The following is a 25,441-nucleotide window of genomic DNA, read 5'->3' as shown; positions in this document are numbered from 1 at the left end:
TATTTCTCATGCTCTTTCAAAGCTGCTTTCCATTAGAAGTAATCACAATCAAGCAACAGTAGCCCATTACAGACAGTACTGAAAGGTGCTTAAAATTGTTATTAGGAAAGCAAAGAGTATATGGTATGTAAATCATCATCATCATCATCATTTAAGACTGATTATGCCTTTCAGCGTAAAATGTAAATAAAATAGCTAATTCACAGGATAAAATTAAAACCATATGGTTCATTCTGAAGAAAGTGTCTGGTCAGCAGCAGGAGGTCGACAATATAAAGTCAGTTTGTTGTAAAAACATTTCTGTTACTGGTAAGTCAGATATATGTACAGTATTTAACAATCATTTTCTGAGCATTGCTGGTGAATTAAATAAAAATTTAGTTTCTACAGGGAATCTTATAACTCTCTTGGAAAATGCCTTTCTAAGGCTGATGTCTGAAATACTCCCCTGTGATACTGAACAAGGGGGAGACCAAGTCAATAATTAAATCACTGAAGATTAAGGACTCGCATTGATATGATGAGGTGCCTACCAGAATATTAAAGTACTGTGCTGCACATGTTAGCCCTGTACTTAAGACATACTGGTAATTTTTCCTTTAAAAATGGTCAGTTTCCTGAATGATTAAAGTACTCAATAGTAAAGCTGCTTTATAAAAAGGGAGAAAGGGATAATGTAGACAATTTTAGACCTATTTCTATGCCATCAGTGTTTGCTAAAGTTATGGAAAAAGCTGTGTATGTATGGATAACTGATTATTTTATTTCACATAATTTCCTATTAAATGTACTGTTCAGCTTTAGAGGTCATTTAACAACTGGAATTGCTATATTATCTTTTCTCTGTGAGGTACTGATTGGGTTAAACAAAAGGTTTTGAACACTAGGCATCTTTTTTTATTGAACTAAGGCATTTGATTGTGTTGATCACAAAATGGTGCTCAGAAGTTGGACAATTACGGAACATGGGGAGTAGCTCACAACTGGTCCACCTCTTACTTCAGCAACAGACAGCAAAAAGTGTCATTATTCACAATGTTAAGAATGGCTGTGATGTGGGGGTATAGTCAAGTGGGGTGGGGGTGCCCCAGGGATCAGTGTTGGGGCCATTCCTGTCCCTTATTTATACACTACTGGCCATTAAAATTGCTACACCATGAAGATGACGTGCTACAGACGCGAAATTTAACCGACAGGAAGAAGATGCTCTGATATGCAAATGATTAGCTTTTCAGAGCATTTACACAAGGTTGGCGCCTACAACATGCTGACATGAGGAAAGATTCCAACCGATTTCTCATACACAAACAGCAGTTGACCGGCGTTACCTGGTGAAACGATGTTGTGATGCCTACAACAATTTTCCAACCGATTTCTCATACACAAACAGCAGTTGACCGGCGTTGCCTTGTGTAAGGAGGAGAAACGCCTACTATCATGTTTCAGACTTTGATAAAAGTTGGATTGTAGCCTATCACAATTGCGGTTTATCGTATCGCGACACTGCTGCTCTCGTGGTTGAGATCCAATGACTGTTAGCAGAATATGAAATCGGTGGGTTCAGGAGGGTAATACGGAATGCTGTGCTGGATCCCAATGGCCTCGTAACACTAACAGTTGAGATGACAGGCATCTTATCCGCATGGTTGTAACGGATCCCTGAGTCAACAGATGGGGACATTTACAAGACAACAACCATCTGCACAAACAGCATCTGCAGCAGCATGGACTATCAGCTCGGAGACCATGGCTGCGGTTACCCCTGCATCACAGATAGGAGCGCCTGCGATGGTGAACTCAACGATGAACCTGGGTGCACGAATGGCAAAACGTCATTTTTTCGGATGAATCCAGGTTCTGTTTACGGCATCATGATGGCCGCATCCATGTTTGGTGACATCGCGGTGAACACACAACGGAAGTGTGTATTCGTCATCACCATACTGGCATATCACCCGCCGTTATGGTATGGGGTGCCATTGGTTACGCGTCCCGGTCACCTCTTGTTTGCATTGACGGCACTCTGAACAGTGAATGTTACATTTCAGATGTGTTATGACCCATGGCTCTACCCTTCATTCGATCCCTGTGAAACCCTACATTTCAGCAGGATAATGCATGACCATATGTTGCAAGCCCTGTACAGGCCTTTCTGGATACAGAAGACGTTCGACTGCTGCCCTGGCCAGCACATTCTCCAGATCTCTCACCAATTGAAAACGTCTGGTCAATGGTGGCCAAGCAACTGGCTTGTCAGAATATGCCAGTCACTACTCTTGATGAACTGTGGTATCATGTTGAAGCTGCATGGGCAGCTGTACCTGTACATGCCATCCAAGCTCTGTCTGACTCAATGCCCAGGTGTATCGAGATTGTTATTACGGCCAGAGGAGGTTGTTCTGGGTACTGATTTCTCAGGATCTATGCACCCAAATTGTGTGAAAATGTAATCGCACGTCAGTTTTAGTATAATATATTTGTCCAATGAATACCCGTTTGTCATCTGTATTTCGTCTTGGTTTATCAATTTTAATGGCCAGTAGAGTATAAATGATATGCTCTCTAGTATTACGGGTAACTCTAAAATATTTCTGTTTGTTGATGACACTAGCTCGGTAGTAATGGATGTTGTGTGCAACATTGGCTCTGTTTCAAATAGTGCAGTTCATGACATAAGTTCATGACTTGTAGAAAATAAATGCTAAATCACAGTAAGATTCTATTTTTTACAGTTTTTCAACACACAATTCAACAAAACCTGACATTTTAATTTCACAGAATGGGCATATGATTAGCGAAACTGACCAGTTCAAAATTCTAGTTCAGATAGATAGTAAACTTTCATGGAAGGCCCACATTCAGAATCTTGTTGAAAGACTTAATGTTGCCATTTGTACTATTCAAACAGTATCTGAAGTAAGTAACAGTTTGGCATGAAAAGCAGTCTACTTCATTTATTTTCATTCACATATGTTGTATGGTATTATATTTTGGGGTAATTCTTCCCATTCTCAATGTATACTTTTGGCTCAGAAACAGGCAGTTCGGGCAATAACTGGTGTAAGCTCACGAACCTCTAGTCGACCCCTGTTCATTAGTCTGGGTATTCTGACATTGGCCTCTCAACATACACTGAAGAGCCAAAGAAACTGGTACACCTGCCTTACATAGAGTAGGGCCCCCATGAGCACGAAGAGGTTCCGCAACATGACGTGGCATGGACTCGACTAATGTCTGAAGTAGTGCTTTAGTGCTTGGGGGGAGGGGGATCTCTTCTGAACAGCAAGTTGCAAGGTATCCCAGATATGCTCAATAATGTTCCTGTGTGGGGAGTTTGGTGGCCAGTGGAAGTGTTTAAAAAAGAAGAGTATTCCTGGAGACAACTCTGTAGCAATTCTAGATGTGTGGGGTGTCACATTGTCCTCCTGGAATTGCCCAAGTCGGTCGGAATGCACAATGGACATGAATGGAAGCAGGTGATCAGACAGGATACTTATGTACATGTCACCTGTCAGTATCATGTGTAGATGTATCAGGGGTTCCATATCACCATAACTGCACACACACCACACCATTACACAGCCTTCAGCAGTTTGAGCAGTCCCCTGCTGACATGCAGAGATCTGAGATGTTGTCTCCATACCCGTACACATCCATCCATTTGATATAATTTCAAACAAGACTTGTCCGACCAGGCAATGTTCCCAGTCATCAACAGTCCAATGTTGGTGCTGACAGGCCCAGGAGAGGCATAAACTTTGTGTCATGCAGTTATCAAGGGGACACAAGTGGGTGTTCGGCTCTGAAAGCCCATATCAATGATGTTTCATTGAATGGTTCACACGCTGACACTTGCTGATGGCCCAGCATTGAAGTCTGAGCAATTTGCAGACAGGTTCCACTTCTGTCATGTTGAACGATTCGCTTCAGTTGTCACTGGTCCTGTTCTTGCAGACTCTTTTTCTGGCTGCAGCGATGTCAGAGATTTGATGTTTTACCAGATTCTTGATATTCACGGTACACTCGTGAAATGGTTGTATGGGAAAATTCCCACTTCATCGCTATCTCAGAGATGCTGAATCCATCGTTCGCATGCCAACTATAACACCATGTTCAGCCTCACTTAAATCTTGATAGCTTGCCATTGTAGCAGCAGTAACCGATCTAACAATTGTGCCACACACTTGTTGTCTTCTATAGTCATCGTTGACTGTAGCGCTGTATTCTGCCCATTTACATATCTCTTGACTCTTGTGCAGAAAGGTGTGCAGTATACAGCTGCATCCATTTTCAGTGAGCTACCACAAGGATTCAAAAACCTTAGTAGTATTCCTTGCACTTTCACATCAAAACTGAAGAGTTTCCTCATGGGTCACTCCTTCTATTCTGCCGAGGAGTTCCTTGAAAAATGAAGCTAAGTCCTATGTTATATTGTTGGTTGTGTTTACTTAAATTCATGGCTTATCTTTCTTTGGGTTCATAAACATTTTATTTTATCTGTTATTATTTTTAAGTCGCAATTTCATGTACTGACATGCAAATAAATAAATAAATAAATAAATAAAGGTGCCATGTGCAGCACTGAAGTCGGTAGGAAAACCATTATTGAGGAGAGACAAAATCAAAGTCTGTAATGAGTTAGTCAATTAGAAGACCCTTACCCACTGAAGTGGCACTCCCCACAGGGTGTGGAATGCACTGAAGTCCCCAAGGAGGAGATACGGGGCTGTGTTAACATAGGCAGTTCAACATAATAAAGTGGCCTACCTGGGGTTGTTTGTATTCGTACCACTATTGCTTCCATATTGGTTCGAAAGGGGATCCAGTGACTACTGGTGCGAACCAAATTGCAGCCCTCTTCAGATGCTACCTCGGGACTGGCACAGTTCTGACAGGATGCCCGATAGCCATGCAATGTTGGTGAGTGGTCATCACTGAAGTTCATTTCTTGAAGAGGGAGGGAGGAGGTGATATCAGTATGGGAATAGGTGACACTGATTTCCAGACAGAGAGTGAGCAGCTTTGGGGTGCTTGGAGCTTGTGTCTCTGGTCTCTGGCCTGACCCACATTTGCAGGCTTCCTATCTTGAGAACACAGGGGAGGGGTGTTCCAAGTGGGAGCCCCATCACTAACTGGAGCCAGAGAAGAGGATTTCTTCTATGGCTGAGGAGGAGGAGGACTGATTCCTTGAGGGGAAGGGGTGGGAGCTGCTGGGGTGGGGGTGGGGGTGGGGGAGGGAAGGGGAGGGGAGCCAGATGGGAGTGAGGAGGAGGGGGAGGAGAGGATGATGTAAGTGAGGCTAAGGTAGATGAGAGATTTAGAGGGTGAAGTCTGTCAAACGTCTTCTGGGCCTCAAAGTAGCTGGGGTGGTCAAGGTTCATTTCCTGGATTCTTTTTGCCTTTGTATACACTGGACACTCTGATGAGCAGAGAGAATGTAGACGAGAACAGTTTACACAGTTAGGTGGTGGGGTGTGAGGACTCCCCACAAGTAGAGGGCAGCCACAGTAACCACAAATGGGAGTAGCATCGCATCGTGAGGCATTTGGCCAAGCTCGAGGCAGTGGAAGCAACACTTGGGAGATGGAATGTAGGGTTTAACATCGCATCTGTATACTATTATATGGACTTTCTCAAGCAGGGAATCACCCTCAAAGGAAAGGATAAAAGCACCATTGTCTACATGATTGTCCTTAGGGCCTCTCTGGACATGCTGGATGAAATGAATGCCACGTCATACCAGATTAGCCCCAAAGTTCATCATCAGACTGGAGGAGAAGTTCCCTATGGATAATTACACCATGTTTTGGAGTGATAATCACTGGGCTATCTCCTACATGGTCTCCTAAGTGGTTGCTGGCTGACTGACTGGCAGAAGTTATCTTTATAAGGAAGGAGTCAGGTCTCATCTTGTTTAAGGACTCAACTCCTCAGAACTTGTCCTCAGTGTGTCCAAAAAGAAGAAGAAGAAGAGGTTTTGTAGCAGCAAAAGGCTCCCCATGAGTACTGGTACATACCAGGAACATCAGAAAAGGTTTTGCCCCAAGCTGGCAGGCCTGGCCCTTTTCCCAAGGGTAGCCAAGGGCAGAAATGCAGGAAGGAAGAAACAGGAACTGAGACAGAACTATTCCTAGGAAGAGCGGCCAGAGTGTTAATCGTTTCAAGCCCCAAATGTCCGCCCTGGTACCACCCACTCTGATCAGGGGCTTGCCTCATGAGTGCCACCCAGCCACAGTAACGGCCCTCGAGCAGGATGGTTGTTGCTGGGCATTCCGATGCCCTGAAAAGATAAGTCAACCATTCCTAGGCTTTAACGAGCTTTTCATAGTGCAGGTACCAATAGTGTGATCCCTGTGGCACCAGGGGGCCCAGCCCCACCACATGGATTGGCTACTAAGCTGGTCATCTAGCAAGGAGACAAAAGGGCTATGGCGGGGAGGGAGGGGAAAAAGAAAGAGGGAGGGGGAGAGGAGGAGGAGAACAGAGAGACGAACCCATCCCAAAGGTGTTATGGAGGGAGTTCTTCACCATATTACAGATTTCAAATTTAGAGATGGAGGTCAAAGCCCTAAGGGGGTCCAAAAAAGCAAAGCTGAAAACGAGGAGGAAAATCAAAAAAGGAAGGGGCAAGGGGATAGGAATAAGGACAGGGAGGTAGGAGGAAGGGGAAGGTAAAGGAGCCTGGAAAAGAATGGCAGTAACAGCTCATGGACCAGTGAATGTCATATATGTACCCACAAAAGAGCCTTGAACCCCCTGCGGCACAATTATGGATAAGGTTCAAGAGGAGCAGAGTGTGGAAGGGGGAGCTGAGCTGTAAACTTAACAACCATAGTCCAAACAGGGCAGAACTAAGGCCTGATAAAGGTGGAGAAGAGTCAAATGATCAACACCCCAAGAGGTAAGGGCAGGGAAGCAAAGGTCATTGAGTTTATGGAAACAGCCAATCCTCAGGAGGCAGATGTAGGGCATTCAAGTAAGATTGTTATCAAAAAGAAGAGTGAAGAAATGGAACTGGGGGACCACAGTCAGTCATGCACTGAGGTAAAGTTCCGGACTGGGATGAACCATAGCATGGCAACAGAAGTGCACCATCTGTGATTTAAGGGGAGAGAACTGAAAACCGTGTGAAAGAGTTCATGCAAAATCTCACTGTATGGCACTTCGGAGCTGTTGCTCTGCACAGGCCATTGAATGGGAACTTGCCCAGGTACAAAAATCATCCACATATGAAACAGAGTTGATCAAAAGTCTGATAGAGGCCACACGTCCATTAATAGCAATGAGTAAAAGAAGGATACTTAAAATGGCACCCTATGGAATGCTGTTCTCCAGGGTCTGCAGAGGGCTGAGAACAGTGCCACCCCAAACCCGGAATGACTGGTAGGAGAAGAACTGGCGAGGAAAACTCAAGAGGTAGCACCCAAAGACTACACTCATGGAATAGTAAGTAAGAAGTCATGGTGCCAAGCCATATTGTAGGTGTTATGAAGCTCGAACAAAACTGTGACAAGATGGTGGTGCTGAGTAAAGACAAACTGCGGTTTCCAACAGAAGCAGATGACTGATCAAAAACCATCCCTCCTGAATGCTACACTCGTAAGGAGACAAAAGGTTCCAAGATTTGAAGACCCAACAGAGCCGACGAGCCACAGCTTGTTCAAATAACTTGCAGGAGATGAAGATCAGACTGATCAGCTGGTAACTATCAAGGATGACAGATCTTTACTGGTCTTAAGAACAGGAATGACAATACCGTCCCTGTATTAAGAGAGGAAAGCACCTTGGAGCCAAATATGGTTAAACCTCAGGCAGATACTGTTGTTGTGGAGGACTGAAGTGTTGAAGCAGTTGATTATGGATGGAATTGGGGCAGGGGCTCTATCGTTGGAAGAGGAGGGGGCCAGAATTAGTTCCCATTCAGTAAAAGGTTCATTGTAGAATTCTGCCTGACAAGTGGTAAAACATAAGTAGGAAACTTCAGCCTGCTGTTTCTAGAGAAGAAAGTCAGCCAGATAGGAGGCGGATGCCTACGCCATCACAAAATGGGTTGTAAGGTGTTCATGGGAACCTACAGATCCATACAAAGGTCATCTGGGAGGGCGAGGCTTGGAATGCGAGGAGACAAAGCATTCCCAACACACCTGCTTGCTCTGTTTGATTAATGGATTTGGCATGAAGGCAATGAAAGGCATTGCAAGGCTCTATGGTGATCAAAGATTGAGATGGCAATGGCAACGGCCATGTTCCACCATAGAACTGGCCAGTGGAGAAAGAGGTCCATCAAAGGAGGGGATGGCAAAGCTGGCAGCGCAAATGATTGTATCGGACATGTCACGATTGACTTCATCAATACAACCTGACAAAGAGGGTGTAAACACAACTGGGAGGCATGTAAAGGGCAATCAGTGTGATGGAAAGCCCTGTGGGGTAACCTGGAAATTGGGAAATGGGAAGGGAATGAGAGAATCAACAGTGAATGGTCACTGTCGCAGAATGTCATTGTGCAGCAACCATTGTAATGAAGGGAAAAGAGGAGGGCAAGAGAGCAAATGATCATTGGCAGAGAAAGTGTCTTAAGTGGCACTAAAATGAGTAGAAAATAATCATTAAGAAGGCACAGGTTGCAGTAGCAAGAAACTGGTCTATGAGGAGACCCTGACTACACAAAAAAGTACTGTTCCACAAGGGGTGATGGGCATTAAAATCCCCAAGGAAGAGGAAGGACGGTGGGAGTTACTGAAGGAGGGCAATTTGGGCAGCAAGCATAAGTGGCTTATCAGGAGGAAGACAGAGGTTGCGTATTACGACTGTCGAGTCCAAGTGACCTGGATGGCAACTGCTTCCAGGTACTAACAATGCCCATACAGACCAACATGCAAAAACCGCTGGAAGACCTAAAGGGGCCAATCCAGTTTGACAGAAAGCATGGAACTTACAAAGGGTCAGTAAGCATGCATCAGCAAAATGAGATTCCTGTAGAATGACACAAGCAGCAGAGTAAAAGGAAATAAGGGATTGCAACTCCAGAAGGTGATGGCAGAACCCACTACATTTCCAACGAATGAGCACAAAATGAGGATCCAAATGGGGGTGAACGAGCCAGAGCTGGTCACACTGCTGGGTCACCATCCATCACCTACAGGGATGGGGTGAAATCCATAAACAAGAGGTCAGACTCAGATTGCAAGAGGGATTCGGCACCTCTAGGGGCACCAGAGAGGCCTTGTCTGATGAGTTATGTTTCTTCTTCTTCTTTTCTGAGGCTGATTAGGGCAAGGCCCACAGAGAGAGCACATTTCAGCACGATCTGGAACTGAGAGAGCACGGGTGACCTTGTGGTACACAGACTGTCAGTCCCATGGCCAAAGTGTAGCAGCAGGCCTAGTGTCTGGGAGAAACCACATGGAGACGTCCCAGGAGAGGGTCCCATCACCAGCAGACTCTGAAGAAAGGGGACACTTCTCCAGATGGGTAGGATGAGTGGTACCCACAAGGGAGGGCATGGGAACCATAGAGGAGAGGGAGACGAGAGGGGGTGGGATAAGGAAGAGGCAAAGTTAGATGTCATAGACACAGGGTGAAGATAGTCATATTTCTGATGAGACTAAGTGTAAAGTATATGGTCAAGGGACTTATACTCCTGTATTTTCTATTCCTTCTTATAAACCTGGCAACCTGGCGAGTGTGGAGAGTGATGGCTATGGCAATTAACAAACAGGAGTGGTGGAACAGAGGAGATCCCCTCAAGGAGTGGGCACCCACGTTCAACAGGTACAGGGTCTTCTGTACAGTGGAGAGACATGTTCCTGAAATGTAAACACTGAAAACACCTCATGGGTGGTGGGAAGGATGGTTTCACATCACACCGATAAACCATAATCTTGACATTCTCTGGCAGGGTCCCCCCTCAAATGCCAGAACGCAGGTGCCTGTATTGATGCAATTGTCCTTACGGCCTTTCTGGACACACTTAACAAAATTAATGTCTCACCATCCCAGATTGGTCCTGAATTCCTCATCAATTTGAAGGATGAGGTCCCTCTGAAAAATGATCATATTCAAAGACTGGTGATGAGTAATGGACACCAGGATGTCGTCAAGAGGTCAAAAGCACAAAGAGCTGCAGACTGGGTGGCACAAGAAGTTTTGATCACCAGCAAACCCTACTGCATTTTACTCATAAAGCCCACTTTACCAAACTAGTCTATGATAGTTTCTATGAAAAATAATGGCTCTATGCTGGTGAATGTGATCCCATCAGTCCTGGTGCAGCTCAGGTAATGCGAAGAAGATGGCAAGCCTGGCCCTCCTCCCAGAGGGTAGCCAATATGACCACATGCTGAAGACTTGAAATAAAGTGTCCTTCCTCAGTTGGCTTACACTACAGGGACAGAACTTAGAATGGGAGGCCAAACCTCAAATGTGGACAAAAAATGCCGAAAAATAAAGATGAAGAAAAAAAAAAAAAATCAAGAGGAGCAAAACCATAAAGGATTGCAGATACCAGAAGGTTAGGCAGGCCGACGTAAGCAAGGACACTGACAGAGGGGGAGGAGGGTGCAGAGGGGAAGAAGAGAGAAGGAGGAAGGAGAGGCACAGGGAAGGGACAGCAGCCCAAGAAGGAAGAAAGGGCCACAATAGCTTGGGGCACCCTGTGCACCAAGCACAAACTCACAAAAGGGCCATGAGCCCCAGGGGCACCCCATACACACGTGTAGCCACTGCAAGGCATGCCAATACAACTCACACAACATGCCTTCTCCCCTCTATATCTGTCCACCTCCTTGTCCCCCCCCCCCTCCCTCCCTCTCTCTGTGCATTCCCTCCAACCCCACTCTGCCTCTCTGCCTCTGCCTATAAACTCCTGCTGTCTCCATCTGTCCACCACCTTTCTCATTCCTTTCTCTGTCCACTTATCCTCCTCCCCCCTCTCACTACCAACCTGCTTCCCCCCATATCTAATGAGCCATGCTCATCTGCATGTGTAGCCCCTGCCCATACTATCCCCACATCATGCCTGTTGTGCAAGGCAGTCTACAAATCAGGAGTAGAAAACACTTTTTGGTCGACATCTCCATTCCTAAGGGAGCTAGGAGTTTCTAATCCTCACAGTGATGATTCTTATACAGCAAGTAGTATGTGTACCAAATTTGGTAAAAAGCAATCTAGTAGATTAGGAGGAGATGGTGGACATTAGGGTGTCTCAAAAAACTCGTAGTAGTTTTTATTTGAACGCATACCCTCTTAATTTATCTGTACGATGCCAAAACAACTATATGTAAAATTTCAGTATCTTAGGACGTTGGCAACCCGTGCCGACTTGCATTGAAACATGTCAGGTTGGCTGTACTTGGTAAGAAAGGCGAAGGCGTGCGCCCTTATGTCGGTATGTTTCTAACACTGTTAGCCTAAACTGTTGTCAGAAAGTGAAAATGTCAGTGGGATTACATAGTAGTTCTAAAATGGATATATTTTTAATATGTGTGGTGAAACATCAGATAAAAGATTCAAAACTGCCATCTAATGGACAAGTTCTAGCAGTTTTATTTTATAATATTTGGGAAATGAATTTAACTGTCAATGAAAGTGCAAATCTCACTATTTGGGAATGTATGATCTTTTGGGAAAAGGTGCATATGCCTACCAAATCTGTACCTAATTGTGTGAAGAAATTAATGAACCTATATCAAGTTTGGAGGGAGTTACAAAAAAAATGCACAAAAAACCCAAAAGGTATTTGAGCAGCACCGACAAGAGTTTGTCAACAAGTTGGATGATTTCTCCAAAATTGCACATGCCGATGCGCTTCAGTTAACCCATTAGTGCAGGAATTAATTTTTTCGTCATTTTTTTTTTAAAAAATTGCGTTATTATGTCTGTAAAAGGAATAAATTACACAACAAAGTTGTTTTGACGAAAGTGATTACCGCCATTAGCGAGATATTTGATGTTGCCATATGGCAATGCTATGGGCTTTCACTACCTAAATTTATATGGATTACAACTTCAACTAAAATAAGTAGGTTATTGAAATTTCTTATCACATATACAATTTTTGTGCAAATTTATTATTCAGTCTTCATCATACAATTGATACTTTATAACACACGACAAATGTAAGGATGTAGAGGCTTATCTCATTAGGGGTAAGATAGATACAGCCTACAGGCAAATTAAAGAGACCTTTGGAGAAAAGAGAAACACTTGCATGAATATCAAGAGCTCAGATAGAAACCCAGTTCTAAGCAAAGAAGGGAAAGCAGAAAGGTGGAAGGAGTATATAGAGGGTCTATACAAGGGCGATGTACTTGAGGACAATATTCTGGAAATGGAAGTGAATGTAGATGAAGATGAAATGGGAGATACGATACTGCATGAAGAGTTTGACAGAGCACTGAAAGACCTGAGTCGAAACAAGGCCCCGGGAGTAGACAACATTCCATTATAACTACTGACGGCCTTGGGAGAGCCAGTCTTGACAAAACTCTACCATCTGGTGAGCAAGATGTATGACACATGCGAAATACCCTCAGACTTCAAGAAGAATATAATAATTCCAATTCCAAAGAAAGCAGGCGTTGACAGATGTGAAAATTACCAAACTATCAGTTTAATAAGTCACAGCTACAAAATCCTAACACGAATTCTTTACACACGAATGGAAAAACTGGTAGAAGTCAACCTCGGGGAAGATCAGTTTGGATTCCGTAGAAATATTGGAACACGTGAGGCAATACTGACCTTACAACTTATCTTAGAAGAAAGATTAAGGAAAGACAAACCTACGTTTCCAGCATTTGTAGACTTAGAGAAAGCTTTTGACAGTGTTGACTGAAATACTCTCTTTCAAATTCTAAAGGTGGCAGGGGTAAAATACAGGGAGCGAAAGGCTATTTACAATTTGTACAGAAACCAGATAGCAGTTATAAGAGTCGAGGGGCATGAAAGGGAAGCAGTGGTTGGGAAGGGAATGAGACAGGGTTGTAGCCTCTCCCCGATGTTATCCAATCTGTATATTGAGCAAGCAATAAAGGAAACAAAAGAAAAATTTGGAGTAGGTATTAAAATCCATGGAGAAGAAATAAAAACTTTGAGGTTCGCCGATGACATTGTAATTCTGTCAGAGACAGCAAAGGACTTGGAAGAGCAGTTGAACGGAATGGACAGTGTCTTGAAAGGAGGTTATAAGATGAACATCAACAAAAGCAAAACGAGGATAATGGAATGTAGTCGAATTAAGTCAGGTGATGCTGAAGGAATTAGATTAGGAAATGAGACACTTAAAGTAGTAAAGGAGTTTTGCTATTTGGGGAGCAAAATAACTGATCATGGTTGAAGTAGAGAGGATATAAAATGTAGACTGGCAATGGCAAGGAAAGCGTTTCTGAAGAAGAGAAATTTGTTAACGTCGAGTATAGATCTAAGTGTCAGGAAGTCGTTTCTGAAAGTATTTGTATGGAGTGTAGCCATGTATGGAAGTGAAACATGGACGATAAATAGTTTCGACAAGAAGAGAATAGAAGGTTTCGAAATGTGGTGCTACAGAAGAATGCTGAAGATTAGATGGGTAGATCACATAACTAATGAGGAGGTATTGAATAGGATTGGGGAGAAGAGGAGTTTGTGGCACAACTTGACTAGAAGAAGGAATCGGTTGGTAGGACTTGTTCTGAGGCATCAAGGGATCACAAATTTAGCATTGGAGGGCAGCATGGAGGGTAAAAATCATAGAGGGAGACCAAGATATGAATACACTAGGCAGATTCAGAAGGATGTAGGTTGCAGTAAGTACTGGGAGATGAAGAAGCTTGCACAGGATAGGGTAGCATGGAGAGCTGCATCAAACCAGTCTCAGGACTGAAGACCATAACAACAACAAAACAGTATAATTAATAATCAAAAATCAAACCTTGAACTCAGCATTATTTTACATGCAATGGAATAAAACAGTCAATACACAATCCCACATTACACTTTGAACACATTGTTCTCTCAATAGATTTACAGTCCTTGTGTGCACACCTTTTCTTCTTCTTTCCTTCTGTGTGATGGACGAGGTGGTCTGTCTTATCAAACCTAATTGAATCTGATATGCTGCTGTCAGAACACGCCCTTGATGCAGATGGTCTCCCGGCTCCTTTTGGTAAAGCTTGGTGTCTTTGGAAGTACACTGTTGCTACTTCTCTCTTGAAATAAAGCTGAGAAATAGTTTGGTTTCTTGCTTTATTATACAAAATCCAACTGTTTTGTATGGCGACATCTAACATCCATGTAAAGAGACACCAGCACCATTTCTTGCTTCTTATTGCAATGCGATAGCATGCTAGATTCTGATCCATCTGATCAGTACCTCCCATATATGTATTATATTTGGCTACCAGTTTTGGTCTGGGAATCATTATATTTCGCTTTTTTACTTGCAAGAATCACTTGACTTGGCCAACTTCTTGTGCACCACACGAAGAAGAGATCATTGTGACAACTGAATTGTCCAGCCACCGCACATACAATAATCCATCATTCTTCTCTATTCATTTCCCTAATCTTCATCTGTGTCTACATTTGGATCTGGGGGCTCAACAAACACATCACCTTCAATATCGTCATTATAAAGAATCTCTAGCGTCTCAGCAAGCAAGAAATCTCTTCTAAAACAAAAAAGAGAAAATTCGTCCTTTTACTGAGTACTAGCGCCTAGCGTTGCCATATGGCAACATCGACGTTCAAACGGCCTAAGTGAACGTAATTTATTTCACAGCAAGCAGTAACCTCCAAAGAATATATATTTGAGTATTTAAAGCACAACCAAACTAAAAAACCAAATTATATATCGTAAGTTACTGTGTAAAACGTACTTACTCGAACTTATACTACATTTTTCGTCATCATTCAGCAAACGATGACTTCCAACACTGCTTACGCTGCAGAATTTAAATGTATTGTTAAAACTGTTGCATTGTAGTGATCTTTACAGTCTTGTGGAATGGAGTCCAGTGCTGCCAACACTCTCGCTTCGTTGATGTCATGGATCAACGATTTTCAAAAAGTATTACAAACGTTGCCATATGGCAACGCACAGTGCTATTGGGTTAATGAAAATAAATGAAGATAAAATCTTTTTACATTGGCAGAGAGAGCCAAATCGGCCTGGTCACTTAGCTGGAGTGGACAAGAAACCGGCTAATAAAGAGGAAGCATCGCACATCAGAACTATTGAGGAAGAAAACTGACGTGCTAAATATTTTTCCAAGTCAGCTCCTTCAACAGCATCTTATGAAGCATTACAAAATGACTCATCTTCAGGTTGTAATGAAAATGAGATGCGTTTGCAAGAAAATTTCCCAACTGTGACTGAGAACATAAAATCTGTAACCAGTAAAACAACTATGGGGAAAAATTTCATTACTCCAAAATTAGTAGCAGCGCTAGACAGTTGTCAGTTGAGTGTGAGAGATTCAGTATATATTCTTGAAGCTACCATTGAGGCACTTGGATATAGTACTGATGAATTTTCTATAAGTCAGTCCTCGATTCAAAGAATTTGAACAGAGAAATGGAAAGAGCATGCAGAAGCTATAAAAGTTAATTTTCAAGACAAGGTATCAGATGTTGTGACTGTTCATTGAGATGGCAAACTGTTGCCTGCTACACATGATCGGGAATCAAAAGAAGAACGTCCTCTGATAGTTGTTTCATATAGAAATAAAGAGCAACTTATTGCTGTGGATTGGGTTGGGTTGTTTTGGGGAGGAGATCAGACAGCGAGGCAGCGAGGTCATCAGTCTCAATGGGTCAGGGAAGGAAGTCAGCCGTGCCCTTTCAAAGGAACCACCCTGGCATTTGCCTGTAGCAATTTAGTGCTACAAAGAAAAGGTCGCAATGCACCTGACTGTTTCAGAAATTGACAGTCTGCTTGAGTTTTACCACACTGAACTGACAAAAGAAATAATCAGAGATGATTACCAAGAGTTGATAGAGCTTTCTGTTAAATTTTTAGGTGGAGATACAGACAGAAAATTCACAATACGGCCTCCAGGTGCAATACACCAAGCTCGATGGATGGCGACAGCTATATACTCCCTAAAAGTATCATTAATTTGTGCTCAGTTAAAAATTTTGAGCAAGGAGAAGGTAGTGCTATTTGACGTTTGCCAGTTCATCGTGACATCCTACGTCAAGCCATGGCTCCACTGTATTTTGGCACTAAAAGCATCCTACCAAAATTTGTGCTTTTTGAAGTCAATGAAGGCATACGAAAAAAGACATCTCAAAAGCAGCTCTACAGAAGATAAGCCAGCATTAATGGTATTAGACTGATGAAGTTTCTGTCTTGTCACTGTTTGATGATGATATGGATCTAGAAACAAAAGTAAAAATGGTTGAAAATTTAACCAAAGATAATTTATCAGCTCATGCTAACCATTACATCCCTTTGAAGGAACAACTTTGCGGTCCATTGTATGGTGAGTTATATAAATGAATAAAGACATTGTTTCTTTAGTTTTCTGTTTACATCACAATTTTGTTAACTGGTTTGCTCTCTCTTAATTACAGAGGAAAACATCTATGACTTCATTTAAGTCAGAAGCAAGTCATTGTTCCATCACCTTAAAATTGATGACAATTTTCTCCATTATTGTCCTGCTATGTGGTCAAACAATGCTTCCTTTCAAGAAACCAGAAAGAAGGTTTCAGCACAGAGAGCAGTGAATGATACAGCTGAAAGAGCTGTCAAGTTGATGCAAGACTTTCACAGTTTAACCTTGGTTACGTTGTGTACAAGAACACCGAAAGATTTATCCTGACTGCAGAAAACAAACTTTGAAACAAAAATTCAGAGACTAATGTTTTTACATGTTAAATACTGAATAAACACGGTTTGGGCAATTTTGTGTTTTATTTACCAAACAGTCATTAAGTTCCAGAATCCCTCCATTCCCACATAGTAAAAGTTTTCAAATCTCATGTTTAGTGTCAACTCAGCACGTGTTATAATAATTTAATTGTAATAATATTTAGTATGTGAGTTATTAAGGTCAAATAGAAAAAAAATAGAGGGTATGCATTTTCGATTTCATGAAAAAATAAAAAATACCCACTATATCTTGGGACACCCTACTGGACGTACATACATATATACATCCTATTTTATGTATGTAACAATTGAATTCTTCACACCACTGGGTAAGTGATTTTTAATCTTGAATTCTGTGCTCCTATCTGTGTCATGCATGTTGTTGTTGTTGTGGTCTTCAGTCCTGAGACTGGTTTGATGCAGCTCTCCATGCTACTCTATCCTGTGCAAGCTTCATCATCTCCCAGTACCTACTGCAACCTACATCCTTCTGAATCTGCTTAGTGTATTCATCTCTTGGTCTCCCTCTACGATTTTTACCCTCCACGCTGCCCTCCAATGCTAAATTTGTGATCCCTTGATGCCTCAGAACAAGTCCTACCAACCGATCCCTTCTTCTAGTCAGGTTGTGGCACAAACTTCTCTTCTCCCCAATCCTATTTAATACCTCCTCATTAGTTACGTGATCTACCCACCTTATCTTCAGCATTCTTCTGTAGCACCACATTTCGAAAGCTTCTATTCTCTTCTTGTCCAAACTGGTTATCGTCCATGTTTCACTTCCATACATGGCTACACTCCATACAAATACTTTCAGAAATGACTTCCTGACACTTAAATCTATACTCGATGTTAACAAATTTCTCTTCTTCAGAAACGATTTCCTTGCCATTGCCAGTCTACATTTTATATCCTCTCTACTTCGACCATCATCAGTTATTTTACTCCCTAAATAGCAAAACTCCTTTACTACTTTAAGTGTCTCATTTCCTAATCTAATCCCCTCAGCATCACCCGATTTAATTTGACTACATTCCATTATCCTCGTTTTGCTTTTGTTGATGTTCATCTTATATCCTCCTTTCAAGACACTGTCCATTCCGTTCAACTGCTCTTCCAAGTCCTTTGCTGTCTCTGACAGAATTACAATGTCATCGGCGAACCTCAAAGTTTTTAATTCTTCTCCATGAATTTTAATACCTACTCCGAATTTTTCTTTTGTTTCTTTTACTGCTTGCTCAATATACAGATTGAATAACATCGGGGATAGGCTACAACCCTGTCTCACTCCCTTCCCAACCACTGCTTCCCTTTCATGCCCCTCGACTCTTATAACTGCCATCTGGCCTCTGTACAAATTGTAAATAGCCTTTCGCTCCCTGTATTTTATCGCTCCCTGTATTTTACCCCTGCCACCTTCAGAATTTGAAAGAGAGTATTCCAGTTAACGTTGTCAAAAGCTTTCTCTAAGTCTACAAATGCTAGATATGTTGGTTTGCCTTTTCTTAATCTTTCTTCTAAGATAAGTCGTAAGGTTAGTATTGCCTCACGTGTTCCAACATTTCTACGGAATCCCAACTGACCTTCCCCGAGGTCCGCTTCTACCAGTTTTTCCATTTGTCTTTAAAGAATTCGCATTAGTATTTTGTAGCTGTGACTTATTAAACTGATAGTTTGGTAATTTTCACATCTGTCAACACCTGCTTTCTTTGGGATTGGAATTATTATATTCTTCTTGAAGTCTGTGGGTATTTCGCCTGTCTCATACATCTTGCTCACCAGATGGTAGAGTTTTGTCATGACTGGTTCTCCCAAGGCCATCAGTAGTTCTAATGGAATGTTGTCTACTCCCGGGGCCTTGTTTTGACTCAGGTCTTTCAGTGCTCTGTCAAACTCAAAGTGCTCTGTCAAAGTGTCATGCATATATAATGCAAAAATGATCTGCAGAGCATAGAATTAACTATATATCTGATAATCTTAGCTATGAATAGGCAGCCAATAATTAGAATTCAAATTACTCAGATTCTTCATAAGTACAAATAGATGTAAACTGATGAAAACGACTAAACATACATGCCAATTATACGAAAAATAAAATTTTGTAAAGACTGTAAGTTGCCTCCTGAAATCAGACCTGAAAAATCTGAACTGGAAGAAATATTGAAGAAAGAAATTGACATATTTTTAGTCCTTAGAGGGGAGAACACATGCTGTGTGAGTTGTATTGGCATGCCTTCCACTGTTCTGCCAGGAGGAGGAGCCACTGGCTCCACCAGAAGCTTGTGAAAGTTAAACCTTTTGTGTGTATGTCCTCCTGCCACCACTTGGTGAGTAGATTTTTTTATCTATCCATTTACATTAAACTTTTAACACAGTATTATATGTCCTGATGAATAGGTTATGACTGAATTTTAAGTTTTCAAACTTTGTCAATAATTATGCAAAATATTAAAAATCTAATTTTTATTGCCCCTGTCTCCCTGACACTGTGGTAGGAACTGGAACTGTCATAAGAATATGTTCAAAAGGAATCCAACACCTGTCTGCCAAATGTGTACTGTCTTCCTGACACTGTGGTAGGAACTGGAACTGTCAAAAGAATATGTTCAAAAGGAATCCAACACCTGTCTGCCAAATGTGGTCAATGAAATGATCTTGATGATCCTGCTGGTGCCATGAAGTTCACAAATACATCACCTTCATCCTAAGTACCATTTGTCATCATAAACAGCAATAACATACAACCTGGTTGTATGTTGCTGCTTTTGCTACTGAATCCTGAGTCAGACACACTGTGAAGACACATGTTGTGCATGAACCTTTAGTTATAACCGGACAGTCTACTCATCTGCACATTGTCAGAGTCTGCTGGAGAGAGGTGATGATGACTCCTTGTGCCTGCAACAGTTTTAACGTGTTCTAGTCTGCTTTTTAGCAACTCTTTGACTGATTTCACCTCATCTTTCAAAACATAGAATGATTGTATGCCAGAGATATTTTCCTGTACCCAGGTAAATAACTGAAAAGGTGTTAGAGTGTGACCTTCTGTAGGGTGCTGCAGACTAGCTCGTGATGCCATGCGCTTAATGGTAGCATACATTTTTACCATGACTTGTTGTGAAAAAATTCCATTCTGCATGAATCTGAAAATCATGGTAATGCATGCATAAATTTTTGAGATTTTTACAGTTTTTGTACTGACTAGCTGCCCCATCACTGAAGTATTTCGCAAAATGTATGTGAGGCAGCTTGTTTTTCACATATGCCATGACAGTGTGAATGTGGGCATGAACTGCAATGGCATCATGAATTAAACAGTCACTAAAAACGCACAGGTTCATGACAGACACATCACCTGATTCACCTCTATAGTAAATTGCAAATGGCTGGAGAGTTGCTTGACTGTTGTCCCAATGATATCCTTGGATGGCATCTTGAACTACACATGCATAATTTCCAGAAAAGTCTAGTATTACTATAATTTCATCTTGTTTCAAATTATCCTTACAAAACTGGAGATAAGCCGATTGTGCTGTTGCTGGGAAGCTGTGTGTGGTCAGTTTGTTCATTTTTTGACAACACATTTCAACAAAATCTTCCACTGTACTTTGCTTTGTTTCAAGAGTTGTGCAATCCATGTGTGTCCATTGTTTAAAAGAAACAAGTTCATCCTCATCCATAAGGAGTTCACCATACAGTTTGTTATTCATGTGTTCTGCCTTACCAGGACACTTTCCACACCTGTGTATCATGTACTGGTAGGAACTGACGTCACACACTAGCAGCTTCATTGCACCTTTGTAATCCAGACCAGAATCCTTTATAGCAGCAAACATCAGCTTAGCATTTTGATGGGTCTCACATACACAAACATTGTGTGTGTGTCCCTTGCACTTACAGGCACAACCCATTTTGGCAGAAGACTGAAAAAAGATGATAAACCTATTTTGGCATTGGGATACTTTTCCTTGAATTCTACATATAGTTCTGATATGTTGCATAGCAACAGTCTTTTTTGCATCTGTACACATACATTTCCCATTTTCACCGTTACATAGTCTTTTTTTCCAGGCATTATTTGGGTGTAGTCGTTATTTTCATAAAACTCCGACACTAGCACCTTTATTTCTGAACTCAATTGCTTACCCTGAGCCTGCTGAAGTAGTGGAAGCACTCCTTGGGTTGCTTTTATTTTCCTAGTTTGTGTTACCATATATGTAGAATCATTGAATTCCTTTGCAGTGTAGTCAATAGACCAGTTGGAAGGTGTAAGGGTAAGAATAGCTACTTTTTTCTGACATGTGGATATGGCACATTTTTCTTTCAAATCATGCACAATTTTGTCCAAATCAGAGTGTTTCTGGCATGATTTCCTGTTCCTTTGGAGCAGATAGTTCTTACTCTTCCACCATTAGTGTGTCAGATATTTTAAGTTTTAATTCCATTTGAGTTTCTTGTAGTTTTCTTCTTCCATGACTGGGCCTGTCTCTTTTTCCCAGCTTTGTGTGTCTTCATGGGAGACAAACCAAGAGCAGTCACTGAAGTATTTAACTGCTCATCCACTGTGGTTGTAGGGAGCTGATACTCGTCGTCACTGTCATGTAAATTATCGGAATATTCTTCATTTTTTAGCAGTGTAACACACCTGGAACACAACTTTTGTCCTGGTTTCATGTTAAGTCCCATGCACTGAAAGTGATTTCAATAATGATTTTATATCAATTTCTCTGAGGCTAGCCTTCACTGTCTTCTTATGAATCTGAAATGGATCAAAACAACTTCTTTGTAGGAAAGAATACTTATCCAGAAATACTTTCACATGATGATAACAAACACTAAAGTATCCTGGAACTGTACTTGTTGTGCCCACAGTGTGTATCCCGAATCTCCATACCAACAAATCTTGGTCCGATTCATCCAGATCATACAGTACAAAGCGAATCCCACATTTTGTTCCATGTGTTGTTTTATGACATTAAGATGTTTGTGCTCTACCAATACTGCAACTTGGAACAAAAGCACCACTAGTACACTCTTCTGCCTCCATACTGACTTTCCACAACAGTACTGACCAGTCTGAACTAGAATCTTAATAACATGAGTAACCTGTAATTGTTGCTTCTTTCCTTTGTTGTTCCTGTCTACCAATGACTCATTCTGTCTGTGAAAACTACCATTGTTTAACTTTCTGTTACCTAATGGTTCCCAACAATTGCTGCAACTTTATCTGAAACAAGCTGTATGCATCATCACTATTTCTTGCTAAATCGTGTTAAAAGAAACGTGACCTAATACTTTTATTGTACACAAATGCCTTGCAATAGTAAGTTGAAATTTTGCCACATATTATATTATAGTCTACTTATGCAGTGTCTGAAATTTGGCTTGGATATCACTTGTCCCTTTTGTGCTACCACACTTAGAAAATCCATGTTTTTCAGATAATTTTTCAAATTTTTGTATTTTTGTGTGCATGCAACTCTGTTTGTGTGACTGATATGGGCAAGATGAGTTATGCGTGTGTTTAGGCCACATTAAGCTTACCACAAAAAAAATTTATACCCTTTTTGAGTGAATTATATTTGGTATAGAGGGCACCTACAATATGTACCTTTTAACGTAATACATTTTTTGAATCACATTTTGGAATTTTTTATTTTCCCTCAGAAATATGTTGTTGGTGTTTTGATTCATAGAGTGTGTTCTCTAAGTGGATGTTACTGGGTTGTAAAAATCAACTGGACTGTGCGGAATAGTTCCAAAGTTATTAAGACCTGAAGTTGGGTCTGAAGATATATTTCCAGATGTGGGTTGCAATTACTGGGTAACGCAACCTTCTTTCACAAGCCATAATTCTGGAACTAATTGTCAGAGGAACTTAAAATTTTGTACATGAGTGTTCCACACTTGGTAGCATTGGTGTGCTAAATTTCAGCCAAATCTCAGACTATCAGCTGGAACATTTTCTCAAATCGGTTGAATTGACGTGGAATGACCCTATTATTATAAGTAAAAAGTTTGGATTACAACGAGGAAGAAACACTCTGGATGCAGAAAATAACTTTATTGAAAAGATATGCAAAGAATTAGATCAAAGGAGTAAGATCATAAGCATCTTCTGTGATCTTACAAAAGCATCTGATTCCCTGAATCATGCCTTACTTACCTACAAATTAGATACATACGGCATTAAGGGTAGTGCTCTGAAATGTCATACATCATACTTGCACAAAATGGAATACAGTATCAATTTGTGCCTCAAGGATCCATTTTGGGGCCAATACTGTCCCTATTCTATGTAAATGATTTACCCGTAAATACAAATTCCCCATAAATTCTGTCTGCAGATGATACTTCTGTTTTAATTGAAGATGATGATCAGAAAAATTCCAAGTTCCATTGTGAGCAAACTGGATACCCTACATAAATGGTTCCAGTTAAATGGATTGAAACTCAGCATTGCAAAAATCCACATGGTACATTTCAAAACCAAACATTCAAAATGTGTGAAATTCAAAATACAATGCAACAATCAAATTATGGAAGCATTTGATACGATAAAATTCCTAGGACTAAATATGGACAAAAAGTTAAGCTGGAGTGCATGTATAGATTTCCTATTAAGCAAAGTAAGCAGTTTTGCATTTGCAGGGCAAATACTAGCAAATCCTACTGACATGAGTGCATCAAAAATAGCATATCATAGTTATTTTGAATCTGTCATTAGATATGGTATCATTTTCTGGATATGTTCAAATAGTTCTTGAACACAAAAACTGTAGATGAAAATTATGAGATAAATGTGTACTGCACAGCAAACAGAATCTTGTCGTGTATTATTCTGCGAATTGCAAATCCTAACTGTTGTCTCCATACACAATGATGAAGTTATAATCCACCTACACAGCAGACAAAAATCATCTGAAGACAATCATCTTAACCAAGCATACAACACAAGAAATAAAATGAATTTTATGCTGCCCACAAACAAACTGAAATCATATGCATGGGCTCCACAGTATTGGGAACGACAATATATACCAAGTCAATGGGCAAAAACATTTTTAATAAGAAGTCGGAGATTCTAAAAATAAAACTACAGCAGATTCTGTGGGAGAAATGCTACTGTTCAGTTGAAGAATTTCTGTTTACTAACATCAGGTGTTCTATGTGTATGGTGAAATTTTACCATGATTTTGGTGTGTCTTCCATACCTGAATCAAATGATTTAGGTTATGTATCTTACAGAGACTAATAAACCACAATTCACAATAGGTCTTTGTAATTTGACCTGAACAGAGAAGTAAAAACAGTTGAATATAATTTTGTGGAGGTACCTAAAAGATCTAACTGAACTAGCAGGCTGTCAACATTAGTGTACATTAATTACAATTTTAACCAACAGTTGTATTTCATTCATCATAGCAACACATAAAACTAGTAATTGCTTTCCATTGCTTTAAAAGTACATACCTGATCTTCTACATTTCCTCCAAAGCTGTGACATGATAACACTGTTTGAGAAACCAAGTTCAAGAACTACATCCAACATATTTTGAAGTGCAGGCTTTGAAGAACGTTGGTCTCCTTCTTCTAGTTCTGCATCATAGATTGCTGACAGCAACGTATCAGGGTCACATTTTCTGCATGCAGACATCAGCAACCTGATCAACCTGAATAACAAAGTAAATGGAAACATTAAGAAAAGTATGATGGAATGACACTCTGTTTAAATGTTACTACTCATCTGTGTGAGAAAACTTAGTGCTATTTGACCAAACAATCACCTTGAAATTTAAGGACAAACAGCATAAAATTTTAACTGATCTTACAGCAGACAATATCAACCATATAACCCCTAATGTAATAGAGAATACTCAATTTAGTGGAATATACTGCAATATACTTTTTACGAGTGGTCACTCTTAATTTCGCCTGTTAACACTGCCCATGGAATGAACTACTGGCTACAGTCATTTCCAATTGTCACAGATTTAAATTCCCACAGGACTTTTAGCAAGCATTTTTGAGCAAATATAGCGCTACTAAGCTTGATAAGTGATATTATCTCATACTGAATGCAGAATATCATGTTAGTGCAGCTTCTAGTAACTCTCAATCTGAAATTTTACCACTGTTGTTGTTGTGGTTTTCAGTCCGAAGACTGATTTGACACAGCTCTCCATGCTAGTCTTGCTCATATAAGCCTCTTCATCTCTGTTCCACTACCACAATCTATAGTCACACAGGTTAGCTGCGCGGTCTGAGGTGCCTTGTCATGGTCCACACAGCTCCCCCCGTCAGAGGTTTGAGTCCACCCTTGGGCTTGAGTGTGTGTATTGTCCTTAGTGTAAGTTAGATTAAGTACTGTGTAAGCCTAGGGACTGATGACCTCAGCAGTTTGGTCCCATAGGAATTCACCACACATTTCTTTACCAAACTGCCAGTTCCTTGATGCCCTAGGACATGTCCTATCAATTAACCCCTTCTTTTAGTCAAGTTTTGCACAAAATTTCTATTTTCTCCAATTCAGTTCAGTACCTTGTCCTGTTATTCAATCTACCCATCTAATATCAGCAGCCT

At 41.0% G+C, this 25,441-nt stretch overlaps 1 protein-coding gene across 3 annotated transcripts in view; it reads right to left on the bottom strand.

Moving 5' to 3' along the window:
- LOC126469313 (ankyrin repeat and SOCS box protein 3-like) overlaps positions 1-25,441 on the bottom strand; it is a 318,803-nt gene that overhangs the window by 58,033 nt on the left and 235,329 nt on the right. For all 3 annotated transcript variants that reach the window (XM_050096625.1, XM_050096623.1, XM_050096624.1), the window contains exon 11: positions 24,332-24,531. In XM_050096625.1, coding sequence (XP_049952582.1) covers positions 24,332-24,531 — 200 coding nt within the window. The remainder of the gene's footprint in view (positions 1-24,331; positions 24,532-25,441) is intronic.

The sequence above is a fragment of the Schistocerca serialis genome, chromosome 1 (genome assembly GCF_023864345.2).
Source record: "Schistocerca serialis cubense isolate TAMUIC-IGC-003099 chromosome 1, iqSchSeri2.2, whole genome shotgun sequence".
NCBI classification, from domain to species: domain Eukaryota; kingdom Metazoa; phylum Arthropoda; class Insecta; order Orthoptera; family Acrididae; genus Schistocerca; species Schistocerca serialis.
The sequence above is the reverse complement of the archived record's forward strand: the minus strand, read 5'-3'. Positions and strand labels throughout refer to the sequence as shown.